At 40.6% G+C, this 16,386-nt stretch overlaps 1 protein-coding gene across 10 annotated transcripts; it reads right to left on the reverse strand.

The window, feature by feature from the left end:
- Window positions 1-211: 211 nt before the first annotated feature.
- Window positions 212-9,907, reverse strand: LOC125529131. Of its 10 annotated transcripts, none has more exons than XM_048693534.1 (18): window positions 9,711-9,907; window positions 8,765-8,813; window positions 8,146-8,297; window positions 7,782-8,046; window positions 7,158-7,383; window positions 6,888-7,080; window positions 6,647-6,820; window positions 6,085-6,351; window positions 5,149-5,571; window positions 4,294-4,314; window positions 4,142-4,212; window positions 3,980-4,034; window positions 3,588-3,624; window positions 3,176-3,510; window positions 2,942-3,073; window positions 2,710-2,858; window positions 2,366-2,455; window positions 212-545 (listed from the first exon to the last, which is right to left on the reverse strand). In XM_048693534.1, exons 3-18 carry the CDS (start codon window positions 8,293-8,295, stop codon window positions 296-298), a joined length of 2,838 nt encoding a protein of 945 aa, XP_048549491.1. In that variant the 5' UTR covers window positions 8,296-8,297; window positions 8,765-8,813; window positions 9,711-9,907; the 3' UTR covers window positions 212-295. The 10 variants fall into 10 exon arrangements, 9 of the variants coding, with proteins under 9 accessions (XP_048549491.1, XP_048549490.1, XP_048549495.1 ...); XM_048693533.1 differs by having other exon boundaries at window positions 8,765-8,843; XM_048693538.1 differs by having other exon boundaries at window positions 6,888-7,059; window positions 8,765-8,843; window positions 9,711-9,906.
- Between the last annotated feature and the right edge of the window lie 6,479 nt (window positions 9,908-16,386).

The raw sequence follows: 16,386 nt of genomic DNA on the forward strand, positions 1-16,386 counted from the left end.
CCTCAGCAACAGACTGAATGGAGATGGTGGGCACCATTTTCTGAAGTGCAGACATGCGAGAGATCGTACTAGCAGCAAGGAAAACATGGAGGAGACCGTCTACAACTGATCAAATTGCGCAACCACCATGCAGACTTTGGTTCACTCAGCCCTAGTCGTGCACTCAGCACTTGTAAATTTCTGTTTGGTGAATGCACATTAGACACATATATACTAAGTGCCTACATGAAGTAAGATACTTGTGAATACCATGTAAAAGAGCACTGTATTGTCTTCAACAGTTTTCCCCGCAGGATTAAGAAAAGTAAAGATGATTGTCTTCACGAAAAAATAACTCTTCCTCTTCCGTACGACGAAGAAGAGCATAAAGAAGAAACACTATTATAGCAATAGCGCCCAGGATCAACTGCTGAAATTGTTTGTTTTGACGATAGGTGCACCAACGCGGTAGTTCATATATAATTTCATTGTTCCCATCTCTAGCAACCGGTTCTTCACCATGGATCTCCATCATTGACACTGTCTGATTATCTCCAATTACAACCCTAATAGATAAAGAATAGTTGGTTTACATGTTTGCCGTAATAAATAAGGAAATGAGAATAACTTATGTAGACAAGTATATGCACAAAAATAGCATAAATAGATTAAACCAGCACAGAACATTCTATTATAAATGAACATATGTCCATATGCACGGGATTTGTACATCTAAAAAATATCCCAGTAAATTAATTCACTGTGCCACAAAATGCAAATTTAGATAAATTACCAACAAAAAAATGGAAACATATTATCTATGTACTATGCAAAAAGCAAGATAAGAACATCCCTTTCTTATACTATCATGTAATGTCTCTTGTTTTCCTTTGTAGTACACATGTAATGTCTCTTGTTTTCGAAATATTGCAGGTGTTTGACACTTCACTCCACCCAAGTATCAATAGTGTTTAGTTAACCGCAGTGGAGGATCTAGGATTTGATGATGTGGGGGCAACCATGAACAACATTCCGATGGCTAGGAAAAAATATACTACACTGCACCAAATTGGTAAGATGGACAAACATTGCACTAGTAAAATAGATTCTGTACCCCTAGATCCTTTAAACTCATCTTTCACACACCAACAAAAAGACTCTCCTCCCTGTGAAATCTTGCTCTAGCCTATCGCTGCCGCCATCGTCATCTCCATAGCTACCACCGTAGTTTTGAATCACCACAGTCTCAATTCTTCAATTGCCACGAGGAAGATTTTAAGATGGATTAAGCATTCATCTTGAGAAATGTATTCTTCCTGTTGCAATCCTTGTGCTTTAATATACTGTTTGTTTTGTGGCGTTTGCAAGAATACATGAGGAATCCACTTAGGCTGGATGGATGTCTAGCCTCAAAGCTCTTAATGTTCATGATTGGTTCCATGCTACGAATCTTTTCTATTTATGATTGCATTTTGTTTGTCTTGCCTGGTACCGAATGCTCCAATGACTGAAGGCGGATGATAGAGATGTGTGTGACAAAGCTCTGAGCCGATGCCGGAAGGGTGAGTGAGAGTGTCCGATGGCAAGTTTCTAGGAAATCATGACATACTCACAAAGCGCTCATGTATTATTCAGGTATATACATTAATAACCATAGATATTGTCTACGTGTGGCAGCCATGTCACCGGTTTTTAATGTATCATCACCACCACCCCATTGTCAACAACTTCCAATGCTCCATGGTTTCATTTTTGTTTAAGCCAAGGCAAGTTTCACAACATCCCACTACTGGTCAGCTCTTTAATTCATCGCCGCCATGGCTTCCCAGGGAAGCAACCTCATCTGTTATGTCTCTCTGACCAGGTGGACCCACTGGTTAGGAGCATTTGTTCATGTCAAAGGTAACATGGGAGTGAATAGAAGAAGATGGCACCCTTCAAAATGGTGATGTGTATGAAACCACCGAACACGTATCCATGTCAGCAAAACAAGGGTCTAAAACCAGGGTATAGTGAGTCAAGACAATATTGAAACTTGGAAGAGAGTAAAGTGGACAAAAAGTATATCAGTATGTTACCTATAAACAACTGCAAATACCTGATTGTAGTAAAAATGAGACTTTCCCATATTTCATTTTTAATGAAATTCTCCATGTGCACCCGCGTTTACGTTTTGTGGTGCCACATATAAAAAATAGAAAGTATGTGGCGCCACAAAAATAGAGAGTATACCACATAAGTATACTCTATCTGAACATATGAAAGGGTGAATACGAACCTATATTCCGAAATTCTGCTTTGGAGAAAGTACTTCAGAACAAATGACATGCAACAATGCAATGCTCTTAGAAGTAAAAAATATACAATGATAGAAAAAATTGGTTACCTTCTCGACCCCATAGAACATGCTAGACCAGAAACAAATCCGCTCTTGTTAACATGAAGGACTCTCATACGCCTGGGGAATATGAAGCAACTGACTAATTCTCACAAATTTAGTTATATAATATGTGAAATTGTATCAATAAGCAACTTTGATCAAATTAGGTCTCTGTTCTAACATTTATAACTAACAAATAAATACTTAGTGGGTGTTAACTCTGCAAGATACACATAAATAACACACACAATCCTTGATATCATTATAAATCAGCACATGTACAAATGTTAGGAATGGCAGGTTATAAAGGGGTGCGGACGTATCTCACAAGGACATACTTTGGTGATTACCTGAAATCAGTGGAGCTCCACAAATGAACAGTGCCGTCTTTTGTACCTGCAATTAGAACTGGAAGAGTGGGATGGGAAACGACAGAAACAACCGGAGACATGAATGCTTTCAGTGTATAAACACACATTCTTTCCTTCAAGTCCCATATCTGTTTTGATAAATAAATAAAAGCACGCATTGTTAACAATGTCATGTGCATAGTATGTGTATTTCTTTAAGGAAGTAGCAAACCTTGGCATTTATATCGTTGGAGCCAGTAACCAAATGTTGCTGCCCGGCACGCATGAAAAAATCCAGGCAGTTCACTCCGCCAGAATGACCAGATAGAGTATACTTATGTTCAGGTGAACCCATATTCCAAACCTGAAAATCAAGCATATGCGCTTGCAGTTAAGGTCTAGTAGGAAGTTAAATGTATCCTTATAATGTCAAATATTGTTTGGGGATGAGAAAATTCCCCCAGACCTTTATCGTGTTATCTTCCGAAGCACTAGCAAAACTGTTGGTGTCCATTGGGTTGAATGTGACTTGCCTTACAAACCCGCTGTGACCAGTGAATGTTCTTACCAACTTCCACCCTCGCTCCCCGTCCCAAAGGCTTATGAACCTATGAAATACTAAAAGTACATACGATTGGGTTGGGTGAACAGCTAGTGATTGGAGACCATTATCAACAGAGATCTGCTTGATGTGTCTTATTTTTTTGAGTTGTCCAATTTGATACTTGTAAACATGGATGGAACCGGTAGTGAACCCAACAACAAATAATTGCTTGCGTGCAATGAATTTAATAGAGCAAACTGCAGAAAATGTCCAATGGTGTTATTAGTATTATCAGTGTATGATGGAAAAAAATGTATGTAGTCAGAGAGCATACCTTGTCCGATTCCGACATTACGAGAAACCATCACTTCCTGCCAGTAAATACAAACAAGTAATTACAAAACTATGGTACATCTTCCAGCACAAATTGAGCATTTTGTGATGACCATTTACTTTTTCCCATGAATAGTCTGTCAGCAAAAGCTTTAATATTTAGTTACGGGACTTACAACTTACATCGAACATCACCGAATATATGATTTTATTGATTGCAAACATTGGCAATCATTAACAAAATTAGTATTTCATCAGTTACTCCAGTATTAACTTCTTAGATAATACTCCCTCCGTCCCATAATATAAGACCTTATTACATCCCATATATGAGTATATGTAATGTAATAAGGTCTTATATTATGGGACGGAGGGAGTACCACATTAACTTGCCTGTGTGTTACAGCTCCATATGATAACTTGTCCGCTCCAGTGACTTGTTATAATCCTGTGAGGCGAGAATATATTTAGCACACGCAGATCATGGCATCCAATCCATTCACTTGAACAAAGATGTTTAAATATTCTACTACCCATATAATGCTACACACTCACCATGGCTCCGACGGATGTGCATCTAGACAGAAAATATTACTAGTATGGTAATTATCATCCATACGCATGATCTGATACAACAAAACTTGGTTGAGCATTAGAGAAACCGCCTCAATGGAGAAAGATGTAATGAAGAGAATAGAAGTTCATACCTTTACTGGAGGCAGGATTGCCTGCAACATCGTAAATGCATGAAAAAACAGAAACATCAATCAGCATATCATGTCAACTCACCATTGAAGCAGCATTATATTTCAATGCCACAACATAATTAGCCTCTTCAATGTAGTTTCACTTTTTCTTTTTACTTCACAGATTAGGTTTGTCTTAATTCAAACTTTCTAAAATTTGACCAGGTTTATAGAAAAAATATCATCATTTATAATATCAAATCGATATCATTAGATTCATCATGGAATGCATTTATTTGGTATTGTAGATGTTGATATTTTTTAATATATATTTGGTCAAACCTTACAAAGTTTTGACTTAAGACAAACCTAATATGCGAAGTAAAAAGAAATGGAGAGAGTAATTCACGTGGGATGCCTATCTTTTTCTACAGGAAAACAATAGGAGAGGGTCCTCAAAGAGTTTCAGGTTTCTCTCCTTCCTAATCTAATTCATCTCAGAGTCTCCTTCTGATAACTCTAGATTTAATTACTAAGTTTTTCCCATTTGACAAATGGCAATAATTGCTTCAGAAACGAATTGACAAATTTGAAATAGTCATGAGCCATATTTATGACCTGGCAGGTACTTAAGCTGTGGTCGTGGACTTCCATTCATAAGAAAATCTTCTCCACAATAATGTATATTTATTTGCAAACTTGAGAGACTAATTATGTCAGTCAAGGGCCCATTATTGTTGACATGACCACTGCATTTTATGTTGTTTTGTGAAAAATCAGGTTCGCAGCCCTATATAGTACTAGCATGTTTAGTCAATACTACTACTGCAAGTATCCCAGGTGAGCAAAAATGTTTTGTTACAAGAACTAACTCACCTCATATGTTGTCTCTTCTTGCCGAGCATAAACAGCTTTCACTGTATGCACCACAGTATTTCCTGACTTTTCGGCTTCCTCAAAGAGTCCCTCGCAAGCAAGCCGTACGGCAGTACAGCTACACTTGCCATTTATAATGCTACGAAGGATTAGTTCATCTTCTCTTTCTTCTGGTAGGTTTTCCTTTTTATCTATTATCACCACGAGAGTGTAAGTGGATCTCGGAGGCACAATGCCATACAGTGGCAGCCTTACGAAGCACATCCCTTTGTTATTGCTCTTCTTCATAAGCATAAATGGCACATGTGCATCTGTATTATTTCTTAGGTGCAGAGAGGACGGGATCAACTCATTGGGTTCAAAAGGGAAGTGGAGCATATGTGGGGAGTCATTAAAAAGCTCAACAGAGCCTGGTAGGATTACCTGCAGAAGAATTAACACTGTTAACATTCTTGTAAATTTCAAGAAAGAAAGGACTTTGTATTGAGATGCAATATCAGAAAGTTGGGGCGAGATAACTAATGTCGCTAGAATGAAAGTACAGCAAATATCGAGGAAAAATATATTTACAACCTACAGACTTCTCCCACTCTGTTCCTTCAACTGTTCCTCTTGCACCATTTCTCTTCTAGATGATGTAAATATCCTTTCCTATGCATCATGAGATGCACACAGCCATCTTCCGTCCACCATTATTAGTTTTTTACTCCCTCTGTAAACTAATATAAGATCTTTTAGATCACTACTTTAGGGATCTAAAAGATATTATATTAATTTACAGAGGGAGTACTCTATTTCTGTTTTGATTATATGGAATATCGTCTAGTTTTTTAACAACCCAGTCAAAACAACAGTCATTCAGAAAAGCCAACTCACAGTATCTTTTAGTTGTCCAGTACTTAAGTGCAAGTTATTATTCCTAATTAGTGAGTTCACCTCAGGTGCTGTGTCACTTGCTGGTTGTGGCTCACTAGATTCCTTTGCCGCATCTTGATAATTCTGATTGGCTGTGCTCGACAGCGACAAAGGCATTGGTGAATAACCCTCAGATTTTGCTTCGTCCAACACTTCACTATCTGTCTCGTAGTTGAACAAGTCTTTAGTGAATCTCTCCAGTATGAGATCCTTGCTCATAGTAGTGTTTAGTACCAGCAACTGGTCTGTGCACTGCATAGCCGACAGCAACTCTTCACAGGCTTCCACCTATATATATATACATGCAACAGTGAGACTTTTCAACAATTATGATTAAGATCCGATGATTAATTTTCTTCATTTTATTTCATCCTCCATAAAGCTTGACCCTTTTATAAAAAGAAAAAAAGAGCACAACAGTTTAAACTACATACACTAGGACTGCTACAGTAGATTATATTGTAATGCTGATATAGCAGAATAAAATATGTGCTCATTCTCATATTATGTAGGCATATTCCTGTAGAAGCTTTCATAAAATTAAGGTAGAACATCATATGCAATGTGACATGAGTGATCATACTTGGTCTGCCGCATCAAGGACTTGGATTATATCCTTTGTAGTAGGCCTTCTCTCCATACCAGGGTTCAAGCATTTTTGGGCTATGTTGATGCATTGTTTTATTTGTTGATTATATTGTTCCATTGGTATATACACTGACGATGATACAAATTTGTTCCTCCAACTTTCAAGTACCTACAAATTTGCAATAGTGAGCTAAAAATGATGGTATACATGCAAAGGCTAGATTAATTCATCTTACTTCCTTTCTGAAGTGCTGAAAAGATATGCTAGTACTCTGAGGACTCTCCTGCTTGACATCTGGATAGTCCCTACGACCTGTGATTATCTCCATTATTATTACACCCAAACTGAAGATATCTGCCTTCTTAGAGATTAAGCCTTGGTTTATGTATTCTGGTGCCATATATCCACTGCCACACAATACGGAAGCACTGCAGACGTAAACAAACATATACAGAGTACGTGAAGAAGATAGAAAACCGATGGAGCTGCAAGAGGCATAGCTTACAGTGTTCCCGCACGATTAACAGTGTCAGTTCGTGATTTCTTCTCGCCAAAGAGCCTTGACAATCCAAAATCCGCAATTTTCGGAATCATAGTATCATCCAGCAATATATTTTGAGGTTTGAGGTCCAGATGAACAATATAGCGTTCCTCATGAAGGAAATGCAAGCCACTGCAAATCCCCTTGATTATGCCATATCTCGTATTCCACTCAAGGCCCAAAGATTCGTCTATAGAATTGATAAACAGAAGAAAAGAAATTTCAAGCCCATTTAATGATTATGATAGTGGTACTGTAAACAGCACAAGAAATGATGGGAGGTGTGGTTGCATGGCCCCACCATCTAGGTTTCAGTACTCTTTGGATTAAAAATGTGGGTGCATTGTTCCTTGTCACAAAAAACAATCTCCTTTTTTTGTTCCATAAGAGCACCACTTTAAGTGTGAGTGGGTAAAGGTGAAATCAAATGTATGCAGTTTCTATTATGCCAGTGTTCCGAAGATATAACAGTCATCCTTAGGCTAGTAACTGACAAAATATTAGATTTTGAGCTGTATTCTAATAAGGTAAAGTCCAGGAGAGATAAATAGAGAAAAATAAGCTACAAATAGTGTTTGGTAACCATACCAGATATATGTTTGTCAAGGCTTCTGTTGGATACATACTCGAAGCAGAGCAACCTGTTTGGCATTTCAGCAAGAATATGCTTCCCACTCCCACTTGGATACTCTCTTAATTCCCATGTAGATTCTGCGCAGTAACCAACAAATTGTACTACATTTTCGTGCTTAGTCCCCATAAGATAAGTGATCTCATTTTGGAATGTCTCATCATTTTGATGTAGTTCCCGAAGTTTCTTTACAGCAATAATTTTACCACATTGAAGAATTCCCTGTGTAATTAAACATATCTTCATATCAAGTATGTGTGTCCTTGATTAATCACTACTGCTAACATTTGAAAAGTGGAGCCAAAAAGAAATTGGGCATACCTTGTAAACCACTCCATACCCACCTTCCCCCAGCACTGACTTAGTGGAAAAATCAGATGTGATGTCTTTTAAATATTCTAGTGAAAATCGAATTGGTGCAGCATTTGAATCTTGTGGCTTCTTCTCGAGTTCATCATGTGCACTTGCCATATCTGATTACATGGAAACAGTATGAGAAAAAATATATAAAGTACACTCTTTTAGACAGATATCATGAATGCGTCTGAGATAGTAGTATCTCCCAGAATAACCATGTTTGTAACAGAACACCAGTACAAGCATAATTTTCTCTAGTATAGTAATTATTGGTATGACTTAGTCCAACAACTGGATTATTTCCTCTCCAGTAAAAACATAATGTGGGAAGTGAATAGCATGCTCAAATTTGTAGATAAATTAAGAAAAAAAATAAAGTGCAAGAGATGCATGTCATTCTTGATGTTATCCTGTCACAGATATATTTGTTCATTCTTGATGTTCGAATGGATCCATATCAAATGCACTTTGAAAGATCAACATCTCAGCAGTCCAAACCACTCCAGCAGTTTATATGTTACTTTTAAAAAATATAGTTCATGAAAGAAAAGGTAGTCATCTATGAGAGGAGCAGGCAACCTACTTGGTTTTATCCTGAGCGAATTCCTCGAACCAATGAATTACACTGCAGCCTGCAGGTCTCCAATGATGAGACCAGAAGACTGTATCAAAGAGGATGGACAATACATATGAGTACTAAAGCAATGGCCACAGGAACGAAAAAGATGTCCACCCCTCCCCTACCCCATCTCCCCTGTAATAAATTGATCTAAGCCGTGGTTGTTAAACTAAGGGAAAACTTTGTTTTTGCCACTCTAGCTTTTGACCACTTTACTTTTGCCACTCTAGAATTTGACATTTCACTTTTGCCACTCTTAATTTTTGACAATACATCACAATTGCCATTCCATGGCAAAAACAATAATTTTAGAGTGGCAATTATGATACATTGTCAGAATGTGAAGTGGCAAAAGTGAAATGAAAAATAATTCCTTTTGCCACAAAATGGCATTTGTAATGTATTGTCAGAAGCTAAGAGTGGCAAAAGTGATATGTCTAATTCTAGAGAGGCATAAGCAAAATGGGCAAAAGCTAGAGTGGCAAAAACAAAGTTTTCCCTTAAACTAAATGGAAAATTTTCTATTCCTATTTTGAAGGGTAAACCCTAATTTTAAGTAAACATAGCTGAACTGCAAAGCAAATTCAGATAAAGATGCTGGACTAAGATAACAGAGTTTGGGACCAAAATCAAGAGGAAGAAAGGTTCACTAAAGTAGACCGTTACAAAATCAAACGAAGCACAAAATTTCTCCAGTACCTGCAACTGCAATTAAACGCATGACCCAGTTGAAAACTAACAACTTTTATGCAACTGCTGATCGATACAGAACAACAAGCCGTATTTCATCTCTTTTTTTTAGATCGGAATGTGTGGGGACAAACTGTACTCCACAAAGAGCTTATAGAAAATTATAAACTGCAAAGCTTGAAGGCTGATTGGTCGTTCCGAAAGCTGAAGCGGCACTAACCTGGAAGATCGATCTGTGGGGATGCAGGCAGCTAGCTAGCTTTGCTCAGGAAACGTCCAAGCAGAGCTGCAAAGGAGACCAAACAGAGTAGACGACTTCACATAGGATTGAGAAGACCACCTTGGCACCTTCACATTTAACAACTTGTGATAAGGTCTAAGCAAAGATATGGGTCACGGGTGCAGCCAAGAACCACGGCAGCTGACTGAGCACTAAAATATGGTGAAGTTGGTAATCGCACTATCATTTTTGACCAGTTGCGTATTAAACGGTGTCAAATCGTGACATAGGCATCTCTACTTGCGCATTAATTATAGGCCACGAGGGCGAAGAACATGAGCGGACGGTACCTGCGCTCGGCGGGGGGGCCGCCGGAGATGCGGGAACTTGGACGAGGGGGGCGGACGGCGCGGCTTCATTGCCACCGGCCGCCGCTCCATCGTCGCCGCCTTGCCGGTGTCGGATTGGGGAAGAAGAGGAAACACCTCCGCGTCGCGTGAACAGAGCAGAGCAGGGCGTGGGAGTCGGCTTGACAGGCTTGATACGGGCCAAGACCGAAATATGCGTTAATAGCCGAATTGAGCCCAACTAAAATGAAAGAGGAAGGTAGCAATATCCCAGCCCAGAACGGCCAGTCAAATAAATATACTCAAATCATTAATTGATGAGTACTCCTTGCAAAGATCATTCCCACCTCCCCAGAATATGAACCCTAAAATTTTTCTTTTTTCGTAGATCTATATATTCAAAATGTTTTATCTTTTAAATCGTGCGTTCAAATCTTGAACTGTTTTCACTGTTGGATTCCTCGCGTCGAGATCTCAAAACTAGATCTCCTGTTAATAGGTTTTGATGAACATTTTTTCAAGAGAAAACCGGGAGCATGGTTTTTTTTTCTCTTTCCGAAAGAGGCACGGCCGGCCGTGCCTCTTGCGGAAGGAAAGAAACATAAAACACGTTTTTTTCGTTTCCGAGAAGCACGGTCGTGCGCCTTATCGCGAAAGCAAAACCGTGCATCTCGTGTAATTAAAAAAATAGAAAACGCGTTTTTTTCGCTTTTGAGAAGCACGGTCGTGCCTCTCGTAGAAGCAAAAACGTGCCTCTGGTAGAAGGAAAAAAAATAGAAAACACGTTTTTTCCCGTTTTCGAGAGGCATGACCGTGCCTCTCACGAAAGCAAAACCGTACTTCTTGCGAAAGCAAAACCGTGTTTCTCGCGAAAGGAAAAAAAACTTTTAACTTTTTTATTTCTGTTTCTGAGAGGCAGCAAAGTTGTGCCTCTCGCCGAAGAAAAAAAACACATTTTTTCATGCAAAAAATATTTCTTTTTTGGTCCAAAAGCAAAGAAAGAGCGATGAAAAACCCAAAAGTAAAAAAACCCAAAAAACCCATTTAAAAAGCCGAAAAACGTGTGCGAAAAAATATAAAAAACATAATCCGAAGAAAACACCAAGTGACGCGCTCTCAGCCTACCCGCAAGTGATCGTTGTGAGGCTCCCGAAGGAGCGCTCGTCAACTAGACTCCCATATCCTAAGAAAAAGCCGATCAGTCTTAAAAAAAAACGTCCGAAGGCAGAGTTAAAGCCCAACTAAGGCCCTTTTTGGTTCATATTAGAATAGAAATACCATATCAATAAAAAACATAGGAAATGAGATGACATGAATCTCATTCCCTATAAGAAAAGAGATGACATTTGATTCATAAGATATGAATTTTTGCAATGAGTTTAGGCTATTTTATTTCCTTTATAATGTAAAGGATTGTTTCCTAACTGCATGCTTTAAAGAAATTTTTCTTACAAAATTCTTATCCTTTACAATCCCTAAAAAAACCGTATATAAACCAAAGGAGGCCTAAGCAAATCTCAGAAAAACATGCAACAGACATTGTTCATACCGAACCAGTAGTGCACAGCCCAGTGGCAGAGTTAGCAAATTGTCAAAGCCTGGACACGTCATAGACTCAAATTTACGTTGGTCAACCAAACACCACAATTCCAACTAAAAAAGAAAACACCACAAGTATCATATACTCCTACTCCAGAAGACCGACTTCACATTTAACAACTTGTGATAAGGTTTAAGCAATGATATGGCTCACGGCTGCAGCCAATCCAAGGACAACGACAGGTGATGGAGCACTAAAATATAGTGGAGTTGTTAAGGCTGGCCATAGTGGGGGTAACATAAATAGTATCATGTACTTGGGACTTACGAACATGCTTATGTGATAGGCAATTAAAGAAGAGAGATGGTTATAGTAACATAGGTAGAAACCATAACATAATAAATATAGTGCTACTATGTGTGTATGGCAATAAATGAGACCACCTATGATACTATGCACTATAGAGGTAGTGCCACTATGACCAGCCTAATAGTACCTTTTTTGGTCACTTGCCTATTAATCGGTGTCAAATCGTGACATCGTCACCTCTACTTGCGCAATAATTAGAGGCCACGAGGTGGGAGAACATGAGCGGACGGTACCTGCCCTCGGCTGCGGTGCCGCCGGAGAAGCTCGCGGTCGCGTTCCGCTGTGGAGCACGTGGCCGAGGGACACCGTACGGCGCGGCCGCATTTCATACTGGGCTAGCCAAGGTAAAACAAGGGCTTGATCGGTCAAATAGGCCGACTAAAATGGCATAATACCACAAGTCCATGCCACTGGCCATTGGCCACTGCCACGAGTATCACAGTATGTTTGTCTCAAAAAAAGAAAAACTAGTACCACAGTAGCTGCTGAGAAGGCAGCGAAGAGAGCAGAGACCGGAGACTGAAGAGAGGAACAATGCGGCTCGAATCCGGTGCCGACGCCACCAGACAACGAGCCCAGCCAACGCGCGCACAACATTCGGAGCAGGTGCCGACGCCAGCAGACGACGAGCCCAGCCAACGCGCTCGAATCCGGTGCCCGCCACCAGACAACAATAGTCCAAAGTATATGGGCAAATCTGATGTCTGAACACACAAAACGACAACATCGCACATAGTTCATCATCCCAAACATCAATCATCAGTCCACAATACATACTACCAAATGACCATATATGTCGTTCGGAACAACTCAATGCTCTCACATCTTCATCACACCTACAGCACACACAAGAAGAAGTGCAAACATAACCGCCACCCCCAGCTTCAGCACAGTCATCATCTCATTCCCTACCCCCAACAACTCATTGTACAACATCACCATCCTTGCCGTCATCAAGTATTCACTACTCGGCTTCGAGGTTTGCTTCACCTGTGCCTCCCGGGTCTGTTTCGCCTGTGCCTCCCATGCAGTCCTCTCCGCCTCTGACTCCAGCCTCTCCACCTCCGACTCCAGCTTGCTCGCTCTTACGGTGAGCCTAATGGCATCCTCGAGATTAACTCCAAAAGATGGCCTCTCTATTTCTCCTCGCGCTCCAACGGACACCTCAGATCTTGCTCCCTGAATTCCACCAGTATATATTTTGTTAATTTCTACCCGATTGGCATGAAACATTACCCTTCTCCATAATTTAAAAAATATACATTTTCAATATTAAACCTTACAACCTCAATTAATCTCAAAGTCAGTATATCCAAATCTCTCAAATTATCGATAAGCCTCTCAAGAACTTTTGGTCATACTGGTTGATGCATGAAAATTAATATTGTAGGGCACCAGCTAGATGACAGAGAACCTCCATGGCTTTGGATTTTTTCACAACCACTTCTATGTGTTCAGCATTTATATACTGCACCATAATAGCAGCAATTTCCTTGAATATCTTAAAACCCTTCCTACAAAGCGATATACCTCTTCTGATAATATGACATGCCACTCCTTGCAACATGCTGGGAGATTTGGCAGGAGAGGAATAGATGCACTTTTCAAAGCAAGATAGCCTCCACCTCTGACATTGTGAGAGAATTGAGAAATTCACTCGAGCTATGGAGACTGGCGGGAGCCAACTGCATTGAGAGCCCCTTCGGGGAACCACCGTAAGATTGTAGGTTTTTAAGTGACCCTCTTTTTCACTTTTTTCTCTCCATTTTATCCTTGGTCCCTGACCGCCACACACTTTTTGTTATCACCATGTTCTCCCTGCTATGAATCAATGAAATAGCCAGTAATTGCTGGACAGTTCAAAAGAAAAAGTACCCAGCACCTGCAGTACTAGTTATACTTGAAAAGCTCATATACTACACCATAATAGCAGCACACTAGTAACATCAATCCATTGTTCGACGCCATTTTGGCGGATTTTTGTTATGAAATATAAAAAAATGATGTCAATATGTATGTGCAAGAATGAATATGACCAAGAATAATATGTTGATATTCATCAGAGAGGGTCATCAAGACCACGGAGCAGTGATTACCTAGCACCTAGTTTGTACATAAGCATGCAAAGAGTCAGGGACGGAGCTCACGTACAACCACTGGTGTCAGTTGACACCAGTGGAGTTCAGCGTTTCAATTAGCATGCTTAATAAATTTTGTCTTTGACCCCAGCCTGAAAGATCGATTGACATCAGCCTGGCCGACGGAAAGCCGCTCCACAAACCCAAAATGCCAGCCCAATTATAGTCGTGCAAACAAAAAGGCTGACGGAAAGCCCGCAACACGTTAATCTGATAGCTGCGGTTGTGAGTTGTGACATACGCGGAAGTACGTGCAGATCACACCATCCACACCTATCCGTCTTTTCGCCGCCTGGTGTTTCTCAACAAAAAAAAAGCCTCTCCTGGCCGACTCAATCCTCAATTTCGGCACCCAGAACCAAACCCTAGCAATCTCAATCTCTCTCTCACCGCTCGATGAAACAACACAACTGCGAAGCAAAAACAGCATGTTTTCATGCCGGCCAGCCGGCCGGCCGCAGCGGCAAGAAAACAATTTTAATCTAATAGTCTGCTGAGGAAAGTTCCTGAGTCCAGGTCTTCGGCAAGGTACACCATGTCTGTACGGACATATGTGACCCCTATACAGAAATTTCTCACCTTGCCTAATTTGAATTTCTCTTCCTTGATTCATCTGGGGATTATGCATAATTTTTTGTTGAAATGAACTATATCACATGATGATTTTGATTCAACAAAATTGATTGATCTTGGTCATGAACTTCACATTTACATTGATAATGTGCGGACAAATCAAATATTTTCCAATTTGGTTTGTATTGCTGAGCTTGCTATATTGTTCGTGGATGCCCAGAAGAATCTTTTTCCTTTGATTTGGTGCATCGACTTCTAAATTCGATTCTAATTTTGTTGATTGTTGGTGATTTTCAAAAATTAATATTGGCAGCAATGTTCTACATAACAAAATGAGTGAGCAGTTTATGAGTGATTGACTGATTTGCTAAGCAGGAAAAAAAATTCTACCATTACAAATGATGACATGATTAATCTCTTTAAGAAGGTGAAAGGCCATGAAGGGAAATTATAAAATGTGAGTCTCGAGTCACTTTAAGTTTCGTTTGATGATATTTATATTTAGTATTGTTAGTTATGTACAATTGTTGTCAGTGTAATATGTTTTGTTTGTTGATCTTTTGCTCGAAGTTATAAATGAAGCTCTCTACAGTCGTCTTTTTTTATTTTCTTCTTCTTATGAATTTGTAACTGGTTTCTTGCCTTCACTTGGTGTGCAAGCTTTTAAATAAACAACTATTATATTGTTTGCTAATTGCATATTTTCATTCTTTGTATTGTTTTTTGAAAGTTATTTATATTTCCTGCCATAATCCAATAGTGGGTTGTGGCTGACACCAGTGGCGATTTTTTCTAGCTTCGTCCCTGCAAAGAGTTATGCATGGGCACATCTCACGTACAAGTTATGATTACGATGGAAATCCTATGCGTGCATGTAGCTAGCTCGTTGAACGTGACGAGTTAGTTGGCTTGACTATCCACGAAAGCTGATCAGGCCAGGTCCCTACGTGTCAGCCGTGACCGTGTCGGTGTGTAGGTCTAGCTGCTGCAATGCACGCACAGGGGATAAGCTTCAGAGGAGATAATGCATCCTTATCTTGTCATCTCTCCACGAGATCAGGAGCGCCGGTTCAACAACTCTGGAGCGAGACTTATCCCTTCTGGCCACACACCTGCCTATATAAGAAGAAGCCACCACGCGTCAACCGGGGGGACGCGCCCACGGCGGCAGCGTCGAGCAGATGGACGGAGGAGCCTGCAGAGAAGCCCCCACTGCGCCCTCGATGACGAAAAAAGGAAGCCAAAAGGCCATGCCAGGGAGGACCATGCGCTCGGAGGACGTGCCGGCATACGTCCACTGCACCGTAGACGTGCTGCGACCACGACGACGACGCACGCCTGCCGGCAAGCCCGGCGGAGCCTTCTTCCATGCGCGCTGCCGCACACTCCATCAACCCAAGCAAGGCTGCCGCCCACTCCACCAACCCAAGAAAGCACCCGCACGCGACGCCAAGACTCAAGACTAACCGTGCACATTGATTCATCTCTCTATTCTTCTTTAATCTTCTTCATCATGCAGATCGAAGATTCAAAGATCGACAGCCAAGCGAGCACTCGGCCAAGAAAGAGGCGGCACCCAGGAGAGCGTGCGCCCATGGTGGCAGCCGACGGCGCCCTCGCACAAGCAGGCCACATGTCCGGCGGCAATGCCCCAGCCGGCCGGGGACGACGCCGATCGTGTCTGCGAGGCGCGGAAGTAGTGCCCGCGG

Source organism: Triticum urartu, unplaced genomic scaffold, assembly GCF_003073215.2.
Source record: "Triticum urartu cultivar G1812 unplaced genomic scaffold, Tu2.1 TuUngrouped_contig_5365, whole genome shotgun sequence".
Taxonomy (NCBI): domain Eukaryota; kingdom Viridiplantae; phylum Streptophyta; class Magnoliopsida; order Poales; family Poaceae; genus Triticum; species Triticum urartu.